The following is a 19,620-nucleotide window of genomic DNA, read 5'->3' on the forward strand; positions in this document are numbered from 1 at the left end:
TACTGGGAGCAACTAAAGCTGAGGCGCTGGGAAGACACGGTAAATGCACACAACCTAGAGGGACGACGCAACACAGAACAAAGGGACACTCTGACATAAATACACAGAAGGTAACGAGGGAAGTGGGAACACACGGGGAACACAGCTGAAGACAATTACTCATGACCGAGCAGGGAGGACACGAAACTGAAAATACTGACACCAAGATGTGGACCTTAAACAGAACACAGTACACAGAGATGAGCACAGAGAGAGAGAGGCAGAGAAGAAGGATGAATACGAGGGGATGAGGAGAACACAGAACACAAAGGATGGGAACACGGTACCAGAACAAACACCACAATAAAAGCATGGACACAGGGGGAATCCAAATACCAAACCAAACAATCCAATGGACATAAGGAACAAAATACAAAACTACAGGAAAACTAAGAACACTGGGTCAAAATGACCCAGGACCATGACAGTTTAATAAAGTACTTATCAACGTGGGCTGCCCCCATCCAGTCTCCTCAGCCAGTGTCCAAATCTCCTCAGAGGAGTCCGCCATACACCGTCTTCCTTGTTTTAAGTTCAGCAAACTGTGACCCGCCGCTTCTGCTCCGGTGCCCCTTTCAAACACACTTATAAATTTTGAGAGAAATTCAGCATAAGCAATCTCCTGGTCGGTTTGTAGCACTGCTTGAGCCCAGTTTAAGGCTTGACCGCGGAGTAACTGAACAAAAAAGGCAATTTTTGCTCCATCACTTTCATAATTCTGCCGCAGCTGCCTAAAGGGCAACGTAATCTGTGTTAGGAAACCAGCACACTTGTGGAACTCACCAGAAAATGGCTCCGATGGCGGTAGAGATCGTTCCGGAGGCTTTATTTTTTTTCAAAATGTTGTGCTTCTTGTAGTTCCGTCTCCACCGTTGCTCGACACTGCGTGTATAGACCAGGTAGTGCAACATTTGAAAAATAGTTGCAGGACGGCACTGTGTAGCATTTTCCTAAATCCCTCGTTTTGCACAGTGTTGATGGGAGCCATATCTTTAGCCAGGTGATAAGTGATAGCTTCCGTAATTTCTTTGTGCCTGCGGGAGTTCAACGGGTATGGGGAAGCGCTGTATAAGGTTCCCATTATTGATGTTTGGGTGGTTGACCGGGACGGATTTTCTCCTGTCACTTTCTTGGCCTTTACAGCTTTGTCATATTGCACTTTATGGTGACATTTAAGGTGGTTATACAAATTCGTAGTGTTAGCTTGTGGTGCTGCTACTATGGCAAAACACAGCTTGCAAATGATATATTTTTGACTCTCATTGTCTTCTATAAAACCAAAAAACTTCCACATGGGGGAATGAGAACCTTTTCTTGGAATTAATTTTACAGTTGGGTTTTCATTCTCACTGCCATCAGTGAGCTTTTCCTCTGCGCTCACTGTGTTTTCTCCCCTCAGGCAGTTTCTCTCACGTGCTCTCTGTTGTTTTTTCCCTGCCAGCTGGCTTCTGTATCACGTGGTATAAGGCTCCGCCCTTGTCATTTGTTGAGCAGGAAGAGTGAGCGCTTGTTTTCTTGCAGATTATGTCCTGGATCAAAATGCCGTACAATCGTCACCTTTTTTTTTTTTTTTAATTCAATTCAATTCAATTCAATTTTATTTATATAGCGCCAAATCACAACATAAGTCGCCTCAAGGTGCTTCATAGATACAGAGAAAAACCCAACAATCATATGACCCCCTATGAGCAAGCACTTTGGCGACAGTGGGAAGGAAAAACTCCCTTTTAACAGGAAGAAACCTCCGGCAGAACCAGGCTCAGGGAGGGGCGGCCATCTGCTGAGACCGGTTGGGGTGAGAGAAGGAAGACAGGATAAAAGACATGCTGTGGAAGAGAGACAGAGGTTAATAACAGATATGATTCAATGCAGAGAGGTCTGTTAATACATAGTGAGTGAGAAAGGTGACTAGAAAGGAAAAACTCAATGCATCATGGGAATCCCTCGGCAGCCTATGTCTATTGCAGCATAACTAAGGGAGGATTCAGGGTCACCTGGTCCAGCCCTAACTATATGCTTTAGCAAAAAGGAAAGTTTTAAGCCTAATCTTAAAAGTAGAGATAGTGTCTGTCTCCCGAATCCAAACTGGAAGCTGGTTCCACAGAAGAGGGGCCTGAAAACTGAAGGCTCTCCCTCCCATTCTACTTTTAAATACTCTAGGAACAACAAGTAGGCCTGCAGAGCAAGAGCGAAGTACTCTAATAGGGTGATATGGTACTACAAGGTCATTAAGATAAGATGGGGCCTGATTATTTAAGACCTTGTATGTGAGGAGCAGGATTTTGAATTCAATTCTGGATTTAACAGGAAGCCAATGAAGGGAAGCCAAAACAGGAGAAATATGCTCTCTCTTTCTAGTCCCTGTCAGTACTCTTGCTGCAGCATTTTGGATTAGCTGAAGGCTTTTCAGTGAGTTTTTTGGACATCCTGATAATAATGAATTACAGTAGTCCAGCCTGGAAGTAATAAATGCATGAACTAGTTTTTCAGCGTCACTCTGAGACAGGATATTTCTAATTTTAGAGATGTTGCGCAAATGGAAGAACGCAGTCTTACATATTTGTTTAATATGTGCATTGAAGGACATGTCCTGGTCAAAAATGATTCCAAGGTTCCTCACAGCGTTACTGGAGGCCAAGGTAATGCCATCCAGAGTAAGAATCTGGTTAGATACCATATGTTACGGCTGTGGCCATGTGTGGGCTGTTTTCTGTCTGTGTTTTCTGTACTGTGCTTAAGACTTTTCCAGGTCCCTCCCCTAATGAGGAGTCGTGAGCGACTGATTGGACCATGGAGCGGTTGACTACTTTCAAAAGGCCGCTCTGACAGCTCCGAGAGGGGGGAGAGAGAGAGTGGAACGAGCGAGTAGCCGGCCAGCCGTCGCGGCCCTGACCCTGGTGTTCCCAGCCCGTGCTTATCTTGTGTATTTGTGAGAGTGTGAAATTGTGAAAGCCGCTCCTAGTGAATTAGTTGAGCGCTTAGGCACTCTTGGGTTGAAGCGGAAGGGGTGAGCTGCCTTTTCTTTTGGAATCGTTTTCTCCTGTTTTCCGGGTAGGGAGCGAGGGATAGCTCTGTCATTTGTTTGTTCTGTTTTTCTTCCATATTTCTAGGCTTTTCAGGGCCGAGTACAATAACCTCAGTTTTATCTGAATTAAGAAGCAGAAAGTTAGCGGCCATCCAGGTCTTTATGTCTTTAAGACATTCCTGCAGTTTAACTATTGTTGTGTGTTATCTGGCTTCATGGACAGATAGAGCTGGGTGTCATCTGCATAGCAGTGAAAATGTATGCTATGTCTTCTAATGACACTGCCTAAGGGAAGCATGTATAATGTAAACAGAATTGGTCCTAACACTGAACCCTGTGGAACTCCATAATTAACCTCAGTGTGTGAAGAGGACTCTCCATTTACATGCACAAACTGGAGTCTATTAGATAGATATGATACAAACCACTGCAGTGCAGTACCTGTAATACCTACAGCATGTTCTAATCGCTCTAATAGGATATTATGGTCAACAGTATCGAACGCTGCACTAAGGTCTAGCAGGACAAGCACAGAGATGAGTCCACTGTCAGAGGCCATAAGAAGATCATTTGTAACCTTCACTAAAGCTGTTTCTGTGCTGTGATGAGCTCTGAAACCTGACTGAAACTCTTCAAATAAACCATTCCTCTGCAGATGATCTGTTAGCTGTTTGACAACTACTCTTTCAAGGATTTTTGATATGAAAGGAAGGTTGGAGATTGGCCTATAATTAGCTAAGACTGCTGGGTCTAGAGATGGCTTTTTGAGTAAAGGTTTAACTACAGCTAGCTTGAAGGCCTGTGGTACATAGCTGATCATTAGAGATAGGTTGATCATATTTAAGATCGAAGAATTAATTAATGGCAGGACTTCTTTGAGCAGTTTTGTAGGAATGGGGTCTAAAAGACACGTTGATGGCTTGGAGGAAGTAATTATTGAAGTTAACTCAGAAAGATCAATTAGAGAAAAAGAGTCTAACTTAAAATCAATGGTACTAAGAGTAGCTGTAGATAATATTACATCTGTGGGATGATTGTTGGTAATTTTTTCTCTAATGATAAAAATTTTATTTGTGAAGAAGTTCATGAAGTCATTACTAGTTAACGTTAAAGGGATGGTTGGCTCAACAGAGCTCTGACTTTTTGTCAGCCTGGCTACAGTGCTGAAGAGAAACCTGGGGTTGTTCTTATTTTCTTCAATCAGTGATGAAGTGTGAATGAATCAGTGTTCTGGCTTTGCGGAGGGCTTTCTTATAAAGCAGCAAACTATTTCTCCAGGCTAAATGATGATCCTCTAAATCTGTGACACGCCATTTCCTCTCCAGATTACGAGTCATCTGCTTTAGGGTACGTGTTTGAGAATTATACCACGGAGTCAGGTACTTCTGATTTGAGACCTTAGTTTTCACAGGAGCTACAGTATCCAGAGTCGTACGTAGTGAGGAGGTGAAATTATTAACAAGATAATTGACCTCTGTTGGGGTAGCATTCAGATAGCTGCTCTGCTCTATGTTGGTACAGGGCATTGAAGATGATAACAGTGGGTGGATTATATTCTTAAACTTAGTTACAGCGCTTTCAGAAAGACATCTACTTTGATAAAGTCTACTCTCCACCGCTGTGTAATCAATTATTGTAAATGTAAATGTTATCAGGAAATGATCAGAGAGGAGAGGGTTTTCAGGAAACACTGTTAAATGTTCAGTTTCTATGCCATATGTTAAAACAAGATCTAGAGTGTGATTAAAGTGGTGGGTGGGTTCTTTTACATTTTGAGAGAAACCAATTGAGTCTAATAACAGATTAAATGCCATGTTGAGGCTGTCATTTTTAGCATCTACATGGATGTTAAAATCACCCACAATAATTATTTTATCTGAGCTCAGAACTAAATTAGATATAAAGTCTGAGAAATCAGACAAACTCTGTGTAAGGCCCAGGTGGACGATAGATGATAACAAGTAAGACTGGTTTCTGAGTTTCACAGCTGGGGTGGACAATGTTAAGCATCAGGCTTTCAAATGAATTAAAAGTCTGTCTTGGTCTTTCATTAATTAATAGGCTGGTGTGAAAAATTGCTGCCACACCGCCCCCTCGGCCTGTGCTTCGAGATTTCTGGTAGTTAGAATGACTCGGGGGTGTTGATTCATTTAAACTAACATAATCATCCTGCTGCAACCAGGTTTCTGTAAGGCAGAGTAAATCAATTTGTTGATCAATTATTAAGTCATGTACTAACAGAGACTTGGAGGAGAGAGACCTAATATTTAATAATCCACATTTCACTGTTTTACTCTTTGGTTCAGATGTGGATACTGTATTGTTCTTTCTTTGTAATTGTTTATGTTTAAGTTGCTGGTTTTTAGTTTGTTTTTTGTCTGTTTGGGAGCTGACACAGTCTCTATGGAGATGGGTTTTTGGGGGGGTAGCAGGAGGAGAGAAGCTGCAGAGAGGCGTGTAAGACTGCAACTCTGCTTCCTGGTCCCAACTCTGGATAGTCATATTTTGGGGGGTTTAATAAATTTGTCCATATTTCTAGAAATGAGAGCTGCTCCATCCAAAGTGGGATGGATGCCGTCTCTCCTAACAAGACCAGGTTTCCTCCAGAAGGTTTGCCAATTATCTATGAAGCCCACATCGTTTCTGGGACACCACTCAGACAGCCAGCAATTTAAGGAGAACATGCGGCTAAACATGTCACTCCTGGTCTGATTGGGGAGGGGACCAGAGAAAACTACAGAGTCCGACATTGTTTTGGCAAAGTTGCACACCGATTCAATATTGATTTTAGTGACCTCCGATTGGCGTAACCGGGTGTCATTACTGCCGACGTGAATTATGATCTTACTGAATTTACGTTTACCCTTAGCCAGCAGTTTTAAATTTCCTTCAATGTCGCCTGCTCTGGCCCCTGGAAGACAATTGACTATGGTTGCCGGTGTCTCTAGCTTCACATGTCTGAGAACAGAATCACCAATTACCAGAGTTTGACCCCCGGCGGGTGTGTCGCCGAGTGGGGAAAAACGGTTAGACACATGAACGGGTTGGTGGTGTACCTGGGGCTTCTGTTTAGGACTATGCTTCCTCCTCACCGTGACCCAGCCGCCCTCTTTCCCCAGCTGCTTGGGGTCTGCCGGGGAACAGCTAGCAGGGCCTACGCTATCTTCGGCTGCACCAGCTACAGGGGCCTGGCTAGCTATGGGTGAATGAAGGGTGCGAAGCCGAGTCTCCAATTCAGTAATCCTGGCCTCCAGAGCTGCAAATATGCCACATTTGTTACAGATATCATTACTGCTAAAGGAGGCCGAGGAGTAACTAAACATCTGACACAATGAGCAAGAAAGTGCAGGAGGGACAGGTGAAGTAGCCATGGTGCTAACGAGTCGGCTACGAGCTAAGCTAGCGAAACAGTACAGAGACAGTGAGTGAATACTTTGGCTATAAATTAGGTAGTGAGTACACAGAAAGTGTGCTTCGGATGAAGCACGTGAAGATTATACTATGAAAAAGAATGTATTTAAAAGTTGTTAATTAAATTGCTAAGCAAATAAGCTACTCAGAAACACCACTGTGTTTGAGCAGGAACAGGAAGTGATACTCTACCGCAGAGCGAGTGAACACCAAGTGACAGCGCCACCAAGAGTTTATTGTTTTCGTTTAGAAATGTGATCACACATAAGTATGAATTGAGATTGCGATTTTCTAATGATTAATTGTGCAGCCCTACAATAATGTTCAACTGATGCAACACTTTTATGCAGACAGAGGGGGTTGTAAGTAATCCAGAAAAGTTGGAACACCTGTAGGAATTATTAGCGCCAGCATTCACAGCTTGATCAACCTCCATTGCTGCAGAACAGCTTTAAATTGTTAACCCAATTTGTGTTGTGTTAGAAAAAAAAAGCGTTTTTGTATAATTTGAAATGTACATTATTTTTCAGTTTTGGGTGAGCTTACCTTTTCTTTCTTTTTTTTGACCTCTGGCAGTTCACCACTTACCTTTGTCAACCTATTCAAGGGACTTGGAAAAATTGGGATGTTCTAAAACTTTTGACTGGTAGGCTCCTACTTCTTCACCGGGAACACGAGTTACAAATTCTTTTCATTGAGGTCTGGTTATAGATACAAAGCAAACGGAAAACTTTCACACATTTTGGTTTACAGGGTTACAAAACTCAGTTCACAACTACGCATTTGATTTACAAGTATAAAATATTTATGACCACAATTTGAGCCCATAGAAACCTGTCAATACTAACAGATGAACAAACATATAGGTTGGTGTTAGTATTTTTAGAAGATTGCTTGAAATGAAGAAAAATACACACAGAGCAGACATAAAAACATACATAAATCAGTCTTATCCCATAAGTACAATCACAGAGTGGTATTTACAGTTCTAGTCTTTGTTTCTATGTGTTTATGTGTTCAGGCCAATGATGCCTCAGGGAACATGTGGAACTGGCTGTACTTCATCCCTCTCATCATCATCGGCTCTTTCTTCATGCTCAACCTGGTGCTAGGTGTGCTGTCAGGGTGAGTACAAACTATGAGGATGGTCTGAGATAAAAATTCCTAAAACTATTCCTTATATTTGAACCCAGCTTTATCTTACCAAGTCGCTGCACCTTGTTGGCTTGCCAAAGATAAGATAAAATGGGGAAACAGAAACCTGTGCTGGTTCATTGCTGCAAGTAGTTAAATATTCTTTGAGTCATACCATGTTGAGACAGGGCATGTTCTCACAAAGCATTTGTGTCTACCTGTGTGTTTAAACATACAAATTCTACATTTCAGTTGAGAATTTTTCAAGGCTGTAGACTATAACAAAGACATAACCACAGTGGCATTACCAATTCAATTAATTTTCAATTCAATTCAATAAAACTTTATTGATCCTGAAGGTTGACCCCAAAGGAAATTGGGTTAAGGCTGCCGACCTTTGCCAGAGCCATCTTACCCTTCCAACCATACATACATTACACAAACATCATATGTGGAAGACAGGTTGGGTATAACAATGGAAAATGCACAACATGAGGAAAGACGAAGAGAAAAAAAGGAGAATTTGTTATTCCTGTCAGCTTTTGCCTTGAGCTGGCGCCAGGGGGGGGGGGCACATGAGATGAAGATGGTAGTTGTTTTGGTTAGTGCGAACAAACTGCTTCCAATTTTACAGTAGTCTAATGTCCATCACTGGTCACCAGGTTTCTCAATTCCCGTTGTTCTTCTTCAAGATGTTATCCATATTGTGTTCCAAAAAAACACAGTCTGAGTACTCACAGCCCTGCCCATCATTTATCATGTCGGCCAGCCTAGTGGGATTTAGATCTAATTTTGGTTGTGCTGTGGTCTCCAACTACTGTTTTTCCTAGTGTGACTCTAATATCAGTTTCTCTATTTGTGTTGTTTTCTTTTAGCTTGGTGGTTTTGTTTGGCAGCTTACAGCTTTGCTGATAATTCTTTTCGCAAATTTTTCTTACATCATTGTAATTTACAAATACAGCTAAGCCTTCTCAGCACTAAACAGCAGTCACAAACAGATACTAGGATTTACGCTTTTACGTTTTTTTTGTTTTTGTTTTTTTATTAACGGGGGGAGTCATAAATCACTAGTTTTGTAAAGTATAATTAATCACAATTTTAAGTCAGCTATAGTTAAAATCTGTTCTGTTATTATTAAGATTTGTTTTATATATATAAAAAGTTGTGTTGAAGTCCTCAAAAGGTCTTCAAAAGCATTGCATGTGATTTCAAAATGTGTGCAAATATGGTTTACAGAGCAAATAATATTGTTTTAATCAGGGAGCACACAGGCTGTCAGACTGTTACTCCTGATTACAACTTTTCTTCTCCCATATGTGATGCTGAGCACATTGCACTGTTACTCTTACGCTTTATGTCATTTTTAACTTCATTTCTGAAGCTCTTTTCAATAACACAGCTTTAAAACATAATTGAATATGAGCATTAACACTAAAGATGCCTAGCTGAACTAGAATAGAACTATGCTTTCAGATAATTTAAAAATTCATCAGTAAATTTGTTGATTGTATTAAAAAGCCAGTGCAGAAATCTTGTGTGTCACATTTGAGTGCAGGTCTCACAGTACCCCTTGCACTGTCTTCACATATCTTGCAAATTCAGGATGGACCCACAGAGTGGCATTCATGTTAATTTTCCAGCTAAATGTTAAGGTGATTTTTTTAAGACATAGCATTGTGGATTGACTCTGTCCTTACTCTTACTGTAAACTTTTCCCTCCTATTATCAAATCTACCTCACAGTTTCTTTTTGAAAACAAGTCAGACTGTCCCTCAAAGACCCTAGTAATTTGTTGTTGTTGCAAAGTAATTGGCAGAATATTTTCTTACTCAACATTAATTCGTGTATACAGTGGGGCAAAAAAGTATTTAGTCAGCCACCGATTGTGCAAGTTCCCCCACTTAAAATGATGACAGAGGTCAGTAATTTGCACCAGAGGTACACTTCAACTGTGAGAGACAGAATGTGAAAAAAAAATCCATGAATTCACATGGTAGGATTTGTAAAGAATTTATTCGTAAATTAGGGTGGAAAATAAGTATTTGGTCACTTCAAACAAGGAAAATCTCTGGCTCTCACAGACCTGTAACGTCTTCTGTAAGAAGCTTTTCTGTCCCCCACTCATTACCTGTATGAATGGCACCTGTTTGAACTCATCATCTGTATAAAAGACACCTGTCCACAGCCTCAAACAGTCAGACTCCAAACTCCGCCATGGCCAAGACCAAAGAGCTTTCGAAGGACACCAGGAAAAGTATTGTAGACCTGCACCAGACTGGGAAGAGTGAATCTACAATAGGCAAGCAGCTTGGTGTGAAAAAATCAACTGTGGGAGCAATCATCAGAAAATGGAAGACATACAAGACCACTGATAATCTCCCTCGATCTGGGGCTCCACGCAAGATCTCATCCTGTGGGGTCAAAATGATCATGAGAACGGTGAGCAAAGATCCCAGAACCACACGGGGGGACCTGGTGAATGACCTGCAGAGAGCTGGGACCAAAGTAACAAAGGTCACCATCAGTAACACACTACAGCGGCACGGAATCAAATCCCGCAGTGCCAGACGTGTTCCGCTGCTGAAGCCAGTGCATGTCCAGGCCCGTCTGAAGTTTGCCAGAGAGCACATGGATGATACAGCAGAGGATTGGGAGAATGTCATGTGGTCAGATGAAACCAAAGTAGAACTTTTTGGTATAAACTCAACTCGTCGTGTTTGGAGGAAGAAGAATACTGAGTTGCATCCCAAGAACACCATACCTACTGTGAAGCATGGGGGTGGAAACATCATGCTATGGGGCTGTTTTTCTGCCAAGGGGACAGGACGACTGATCCGTGTTAAGGACAGAATGAATGGGGCCATGTATCGTGAGATTTTGAGCCAAAACCTCCTTCCATCAGTGAGAACTTTGAAGATGAAACGAGGCTGGGTCTTCCAACATGACAATGATCCAAAACACACCGCCCGGGCAACAAAGGAGTGGCTCCGTAAGAAGCATTTGAAAGTCCTGGAGTGGCCTAGCCAGTCTCCAGACCTCAACCCCATAGAAAATCTGTGGCGGGAGTTGAAAGTCTGTGTTGCTCGGCGACAGCCCCAAAACATCACTGCTCTTGAGAAGATCTGCATGGAGGAATGGGCCAAAATACCAGCTACTGTGTGTGCAAACCTGGTAAAGACCTATAGTAAACGTTTGACCTCTGTTATTGCCAACAAAGGTTATGTTACAAAGTATTGATGTCTTTTTAATGTCTTTTTTCTAGTTTTGTGTTTTTATTCTTGCTGTTTTGTAAGTTCTGAAAGTAGGCAGGTTTAGGTATATCCACAATGTGACTGAAACAGCTTAAAGCCATTTACACCCTTTTTGTTTTTTAACCTGATCAAAGAAACATGTTTCAGTGGCTCATTTCCTTTCATTTCCACTCCTACAGTGTGGTTTCTAGTCACAAACAAGCAAGTTTAATTATCTCTCAAGGTTGAAAACTTCAGGGGGGTACAGACAAAAAAAAACAAAACAAACGAATCCTAAATATAGCCTCTTGCTTGCATTTCTAGTCTAAACAGAAGAAAAGTTATTAAAAGAAAAAGACTTCCACCTGTATAAATACCAGGTCTGTTCTTTTAAAGGAAGATAATAATTAAAATAATTAACTAGCTCTTCTACTTTATTACACAACAACAACAAGCATGGTCCAGTTTGTTTGTTTGTTTGTTTGTTAATTTATTTCAAACATGTAAACAATATACAGGTACATTTAGTAAAGAAAATAAGAGAGAGAAAAATACTATACAAAAGTCAATACATTTCAGCCTGTCCAGTTGGAACCAGGATGTAAGCGGTGGCTCAGTCAGCCTTGGGCCCCGACGCATTCAATCTCCAGCCAATGGCCAGCTACCTGGAGTTTACAAAGAAATAAAAACAAAGGAAAATGAACAGAACCCCGTCCAGGTACTGTGATCACTGGCAAAATTTGCTTGCCAATTCCTATCCTGTTTATTTACAGCAGCTGTAGTTGTATTAGTATAGTAGTATTAGTAGCATATTTGTACATTATATCACTAAAAACAATTTTGTGATGTAAGCTAAGTAATACAAGTGTTTCTTGCCGTGGCATACACTTTAAAATGGTAAGAACTTTGATGGAGATTACAATCACTTTGTTAGGTGCACATTGTTTTAAGGACAGTGCTTCACCAAAAAAAAAAAAAGGCTGTGTGAGAAGAGTGTTTTTAGACTTTTTTTCATTTAATTTCATTGTCTCTTGTTAATATCCTTTTATATTTTCCTAACATACTTATCCTGTACATCGGTACTGTATAAGCGGAGATAAAGGCTTGACAAAAGCATTCAGGGACACATAGCTCCTCTCTATGATTATGGTGTCTGTTTCCTGCCATAGAAACTGTCACATGGCTTTATAGTTACTTGTAACATGAAAGGTGACGAATGCAGTCTGACATCGCCGTGCGGGGTTGTCATTGTTTAAAGGGCACAATCTGAGCCTCAGAGAATGCAGGAGACCCCCAGTGGAAGTCAGATCAATTCATTCAGTATGGGCAAGCTGGGATGAGCTATGACTGCAGTCAAAGTTGAAGCTACAACTATCTATTTTAGAAACTCTTTCATATCTCCATTTTGTCTAACTTATACTTGTGGTATGACCAAGCTGACAGTATCTCTTTTCCAAATTTAAAAAAAAAAGGCAAATTAGCTCCAACGGGATAGTTGGTTCTTTTTCCAAATTTTAAATAACCAGAATATCTCCACACTACCAAATTCCTTGGAATCATCTTTTCAACAATGTCCTCATCATGTAATCATCAGGCCAGGGAGTGCTGTTTTAATGGTGACTTGTGTGACAAAGGAATCTGCTGTGATGCGAATAATGTTAATATCTGCACTCTTTTACCTGTCTGTGAAAGTTGGTTTTGGCCATAAAACTGCTCCAGCAGGTGGACAGGTGGTTCACAGGGGGCAATGTAAGTATGTATGTATGTATTTTAGGAAGGTGTGAAAAAATGCTGTAAGCAAAGAATGCTTTCAAAAAATGAAAGTGGTAATCATTTGTTTTTGTCAATCAAAAACTGCAGTGAATGAACGAAAGCAAAATGTAAATCAAATTAATATTTTGTGTGACCACCCTTTACCTTCAAAACAGCATCAATTCTTCTAGGTACACTTCTACACAGTTTTTGAAGGAACTCAGCTGGTATGTTGTTCCAGACATCTTGGAGAACTAACCACAGATCTCTTGTGGATGTAGGTTTCTTCACATCCTTCTTTCTCTTCATATAATCCCAGACCCAGTCGATGATGTTGAGCTTAGGTCTCTGTTGGGGCCATACCATCACTTCCAGTACTTCTTGTTCTTCTTTACACTGAAGATAGTTCTTAATGACTTTGGCTGTATGTTTGGGGTCACTGTCCTGCTGCAGAATACATTTGGGGCCAGTAAACAATCATTTATATTTCTGAAAGTATTATAGTGATTATACTGTAAAACAAATATTTTGTTTTGTTGTGTTGTTGTTTTTTTTAATGGAAGAACTGTGACTCGCTGACTCAGAGACTTATTCCCGTGAACAAAGCAAGACAATCAGAGATTGATGCAATTCAACTTGCAAGGGGAGCCTGTCGGATCAGGCTCTCGGCGCCGAAAGCGCCTCATCTGATCCCAGCCAACCCCAAAGTGTGTGTGTGTGTGTGTGTGTGTGTGACTTCCTACTGATCACAAACGGGTCATCTCCCCTTACCCCTGTATATGGCTCAACTCCTTTAACGATCCATCATATACAAGCATAGGTGAGCCTATAAAGGGCAGGAAGTAAACATCCCTTACCAAATATGGAAACCAGAACCTTACATAGAATGTGCTTGCAGTTAAACAATATAACCTCCCCCACCATCCAACAGGCAGGGACACATGGAAACAAAAGAATGTCTTTGACCATGCAGTTTAAAACAAGGTCCACAACTTTAAGTACAACAATGACAACTTTTATCACAATCACCCTAACACTTTCCACTCAAAACCAAACTCTGCACCAGTGAAGCCCTTTATGAAAAACAATATTTGAAAGTGCAAAACTTAAAACAAGAACTGGAAAAGACCAAAACTTCCTACCTGGAAATCGTAGCAAAGAAAAGCCAGGAGAACTCAATTTAAAAAACAGACTCCAACAAACAAACAAAGAGAAAATGGTACTGCAAGGTTCTGCAAGAGACAGGGAAAACAAAAAAAGAAAAAGAGTCCAATGTTACTGTAACAAACCCACAGCAGACCCCGGTGCACGTTCATGCTTTGCAGCATACTTTATTAATACTTTGACGGTTGCTGTACATCCACATCCAAAGCTGCAGCTCTCCCGCTGCCAGCTCAACATAACACACAACCAACAACCCCAAACACAGGACCCAGTACAATATTTAAGTCGGCGAGGCATGATTGCGGATGCCATGCAGGGAAGGCGGACGCACCAGAGGGTCAGGCAAGTCCTGAGGAGTCAGCTGAATGGTAAGAACTAGAGATGGCACGATACCAGTTTTTTTTTTGTCCAATACCGATATCATAAATTTGAATATCTGCCAATACCGATATGACTCCCATATAGTGTATTTTTTAATCAATAAAACTGTTTTTTAATATCTTGCTGCATTTTATATAAGTTCATACTCAAGTTTTAAAAAACAAAACACTAAAGCTATTCTCTTATACCTGTATGCAAAAAATACACTGCACCCAAACTATTTCATAGTTCAGCAATACTGATCAATTTAATAAACCTACACCATCCTCCCTATTCTGGTATTTTAAAGAGTACTAAGCAGAAATATTAAACAGCCTAACTAATAGGGTTGCCCACTCCCAGCAAAAAAAAATAGGGAACCACCCTCCGCCTTGTGATGCTTAATTGACATAATTTTAAACTTTAATGCACGTGTAAAAACAAAAATGCATGGAAATTAATTTTATTTCTACAATAATTAAATAGATTCAACATATTTCTTCAAATGAATTGCAGACTGCACAGATGATACCTTCCCAAAGGAAAAAGTTCTATAGCTTACTAGGGTATATATTAGACTTAATAGTTACTATATACAGTATGGACCATACATTTTACATCAGATTAAAACTTTGGGTGTAAGATTCGGATATTTATTAATTAAAAGCTAGACATTTTAAATGAGAATAAGAAAGAAAAATATTTCTTTCTATCCCCCTTTTCCCTGTTAATGCCCTACCTGCCCCCCTAGCAAAACTTTGCTAGACCTGCCCCTGCACAGTTACCAGCCATCAGCTATGTAGAAAAGGATCCTGGTGTAGAAAGTAATATTAAATAAATTCTAACAAAAGCTTATTAAGCTTAAACGTGCTGCTGTTGTTCAGCTGCTGCCTTCTTCTCTCTGGTGCAAAGTGGGCCAAAAACAAACAAGAGAGATGGGAATTGCGACAGAAAAGCTGATCATTAATCAGTTTCATGATTGAAGTAGCAACAGGAGAGGGAGGGAGAGAGAAGAGGCAGTTGCTCCATATATCGGTTGTTAAGCTTAACGTGGGAATGCTTTACAAACATTCAGAGATGAACTTACACACTTGCTTTACTTCTCTCTGGGATACCTTTCTTGGAGATGAAATGCTGGTCTGGTAGCAAGGCTCCAAATGCTCAACCAGACTACTGAGAGGTCTCGCACACCACAGCCACTCTATCACGTGACGCATACTGCTCCGTAAGGTTATGAGCTGAGTTACGCCATGTCGCAAGTTTTGTGAGGTGCTTTTGTGATATTTAATGGATTGGATTACATTTTTTATTTCTCTCCAATATCCAGTAATTTACCTCAGTATGGGACCGATATGTAATATTGGATGGGTCCATCCCTAGTAAGAACAAGATCTGGGCTATAAACACCTACGCCCTGCCATGATCAGGAACTGTGCTGGGATAATAAGCTGGCCAAAGGAGGAGACAGAAGCCACTGACGTCGAGACCAGGAAGTTCCTGACCATGCATGGAGGGTTTCAACCCAAGTCCAACACCCTGAGGCTGTATGCTAAGCGTAAGACAGGAGGCCAGGGACTAGTGATCGTCAGTACCACAGTCCAGGATGAGGCAACGAACATCCATAAATACATCAGTAAGATGGCCCCAACCAACCGCTCAGTGAATACCTCAGGCAGCAGAAACCCAAGAAAGAGGAGGAGCCATCATGGAAGGGCAAGCTCATTGCTATATACTTACTTACTCTGGATGGCAATACTTTGGCCTCTACTAACACTGTGAAAAGTGAAATGGTTTCTTGCATTTGTGCAATATCTCAAAAAATTTGAAACATCATGTCTCAGATGCAGCGAGGGTACTGTAGAAAGAGAGAACATATTTCTACCATATATAGCCTACTTCTGCTACAGACAGTTTTTCTTTTCCACTGTCACCAAGTGCTTGCTTAAAGGGTGTTGTCTAATTTTTGGGGTTGCCTCTGTGTTATTGTTGGCTTTTATCTTACAAGGTAAAGCACCTTGAGGTGACTCTATAAATAAAAATGAACTGAACTGAATTACCTGAAGTATACCTACAAAATGTATATCTGCATACATACTGTAGCAGCATTTCATGGACAGTCTGGTCTGTTTTTATGCATATGCAAATTTTTATTTTATATGTCCTCTTTTTACCAGAGAAGAAAATATTTGTTCTGCATGAGTCTAGAAGTTTAATATAGACTCTGTGAAATGCACAGAGAGACAGATATAGACAGACACATATAAAACCACAAAAATTAGATTTAGACATACCTGCACACACATATACAAACACACACACATAACCTCAGGAAGGTATGCAGACAGCCACTGCAATGCAGAATAGAGCTTCCCCCTCCACTGTGTGGGAGACACCAATCAACGCTGAATCGGGGTGGACTCACTCTGTTATTTCAGTAGTCTGTCTTTCTCTCTGTGTCTTTATAAGTCTCTCTGTCTACCTCCACCTTCTCTTTTTTGACCTCCCCTTCTCTGTTTCTTCTCCTGCATATCTCATTTTCCACTTAGCTTGTTTTAACAGAGATGAAGAAACTGAGGGGCAGAAGAGACAAATAAGTATTGTAACAAAAAATCAAAAAAGACGATACAAAGAAATGTTGCTATATTAAGAATAACATCTGTTTAGATTTATTACATTTACTTGATAGACTGTAATATAATAAATGACATTCCCTGACTCTTTGTTTTCTTTCATAGCCTATGGGCATATTTCTATACGAAGTACTTGGGTCAGACTTTCCTCAGAAGTCCAAAGCATAGTTTTCTCCTGAATACCATACCTCAGTGCCCCTCCTCTCCATTTAGTGTCAGCAGTCAGCGATTCCTCACTAATCATTAATATCAATAAACAAGACCACAACATAGATCCCAAAACTCCACATGAGGACAAAACAAGAAATAGTTGTTTTATGTTGTCTCCAGGTTGTGATAACTTCATTAAGTAATATATCTGCTTTAGCATGTAAGCTGACTTTCTTCTGGATAACATTAGTTAAAGTTAGTCCATTGACATTTGACCACTAACTTGTGAGTGGTTGCTGGAGATTGATAGTACTTGCTGGGGAAATAATTTCTGAAAATTACAGGTGACTGTGGCAATCTGCTCATGCTAAAGCAATCACTCCCAAGTTTATTGTTATGGCACTTTCAACTGATTTTACCCAACAACAGCCAGTAACGTCCAGAAATCACTTCCAATCAGTTGTGAAATAGACATTTTCCTGTATCCCCTGGTATCACGTCAAGTGTGGCAGACAACTCTTGAGTGATGCACTTTCAAGGTACTCACTTATGTATAATGTCATACAATACTAATTTTAGTCATCAGCAGTGTTGGTCAAGTTACTTGAAAAAAGTAATCAGTAACTAATTACTGATTACTTCTCCAAAAAAAAGTAATCCCGTTACTTTACTGATTACTTATTTTCAAAAATAATTAATTACTTAGTTACTTAGTTACTTTTTAAAAACACGATTTACAACCTGAATAGGTGATAAAGCGATAGATCTTTGTCATGGTCCTGGGTCGGTGACCCAGCGCTTTTAGTTCGTTATCTTTTTCTTGATGATGATTGTTTAAGTTCTATGTGTTATATTCAGTCTGCTTCTGAGTCCGCGTCTGTATCTGTCTGTCTATGGTGTCACCCCATCTATTTGTGAATCTGTCTGTTTAGTTCAATGTCTTGTCTGGTTCCATGTGTCTGAGTTTCCTGTTTTATTGTGAAGGTCTGTGTCATATGTGAGTGTGCTCAGTTTACGTTTCCCCTGTCCCGTCAGCTCAGATTCCTCCCAGCTGTGTTGCCCTCCTGTCTCTCATCCCCTGATTACTGGTGTGTGTATTTAAGCCCTGTGTGTTCTCCTGCCTGTTGCCGGTTCGTCTGTGTAACTCCGTGTCAGTCTGTTACCCTGTGTTCCACGGTGTCCTGTTCCTCGTCTGCGTCTCTCTGCTTCTCATCCCGTTGTCATATGCTCCCAGGTCTGTTATTTTTAGTTCTCCCAGTTAGGTGTCTTTAGTTATTTGTTATGCCCCACTGTTTGTTTGCCACTACACCTCTGTAAATAAAACTACCGGTATCTCATCCACTGCCTGCATCTTGGGTCCTTCTTCCAACTCCACACGGCTCGCCTCGGCAGCCGTGACAGTACGAACCGGCCATACTATGGACCCCGCAGGCTCCGCCCGTGAGGAAGATATTCTCCACGTACAGTGTCTGATGAGCCGAATAACCCGCGCCACGGACCCACGGACAATTTCTGTTGGACTAAACGCTATTAAGGCGATCGTCGAAGGAAATCCTTACCTTCGTGAGCTTTCCTGCTATGGAGATTTCATGGGAGAATTAAGCCGAGGCCAGGAGGCGTGGCGGGCTCGGGAGCAGTCAGAGCGCGTCGATTCCCGGAAGGCCTCACTGCAGTCGCAGCCGATGGAGATCTCCTCTGGACAGTCGCTGCAGCAGCAGACGGAGCTCTCTGCAACACAGCAACAGACATTACCGTGGAGAGCTGTTTCCGTGCCGGTGCCAAGGAATTCTTCAGCCTCCGCGTCCCGCTCTGACCACTACACACCTGCCTTTTTCCTCGCGGCTATGTGGTCAGACGATGAGGAGCCAGCTTCCTTTTCCCCATCATCACTAGCCTCCTCTGTCGTCTTCTCCGCCTCCTCCTCCCGCAAGAAACGGCGTATGCGCCGCCAGCGCTCCTCTCCTCAGCTGGACTCTGAGATTATGACACAGCCAGCTGTGGTGAGTGGTAAAGACTGTCTTTCTGCTTTCTCCGAACTGCAAAGTGTTACCCCAGAGACTGAATCCAAAGTTTCTATGGGCTCAGGATCAGATATCACTGTCTCAGTTAATGCTGAAGCGACAAAATTAAAGACTGTGGTTTCGGAGACCATTTTTTCCAGTCCCAGGGATTTAAGGGGCTCTCTTCATGCACCCTCTGAATCCAGGGATGCTTTAAAAGGTACGGTTAATACTGACTCCAGGATTGGAGATGCTAGCCCTGTTTTTCAAGGGACTGAGACCCCCTCCGGGGCCTCCCCAGAAGCTGAGCCACCTTCCTCAGCTGATTCTGGACCCCTGGAGGTTAAGGAGCCAGGGCAGGTCGTTCAGGAGCAGTCGCCTTTCCCACTGTTAGCACAGCCGTTAGCTCAGTCTCCAGCAGCAGCTGCTCACTTGCCCTTAGCTCAGTTACCAGTTCAGGTTGCAGGTCAGCTATTAGCTCCACCACCTGTTCAGCCATCACCTTCACCTACTCCTCCTGTACATGCAAGCCAACCCATAACGGACAGTTCAACAACTTCTTACTCTAAGCAGAGAGACAAACCCAATAACAATGGAAACATTCCTCAAGAGCTGGCCAGTTCTGAGACTGAGACACACTCCAGGGCCTCCCCAGAGGCTGGGTTTCAGCCCCCAGCTGACTCTGGACCCCTGGAGGTTAAGAAGCCAGCTGAGGACTGCACCGG

General features: G+C 41.6%; 1 protein-coding gene across 16 annotated transcripts in view; it reads left to right on the forward strand.

The window, feature by feature from the left end:
- cacna1ba (calcium channel, voltage-dependent, N type, alpha 1B subunit, a) overlaps nucleotides 1-19,620 on the forward strand; it is a 332,183-nt gene that overhangs the window by 82,210 nt on the left and 230,353 nt on the right. For 14 of the 16 annotated variants that reach the window (XM_040019432.1, XM_040019434.1, XM_040019438.1 and 11 more), the window contains one exon: nucleotides 7,497-7,600. The exons of 1 other annotated variant lie outside the window; for it this stretch is intronic. In XM_040019432.1, the coding sequence (XP_039875366.1) occupies nucleotides 7,497-7,600 (104 nt within the window). Of the gene's footprint in view, nucleotides 1-7,051; nucleotides 7,122-7,496; nucleotides 7,601-19,620 lie in introns of all 16 variants that reach the window. One more of the 16 variants, XM_040019445.1, reaches the window with a different exon arrangement.

Source organism: Simochromis diagramma, unplaced genomic scaffold (assembly GCF_900408965.1).
Source record: "Simochromis diagramma unplaced genomic scaffold, fSimDia1.1 OVJJ01000822.1, whole genome shotgun sequence".
Lineage (NCBI taxonomy): Eukaryota > Metazoa > Chordata > Actinopteri > Cichliformes > Cichlidae > Simochromis > Simochromis diagramma.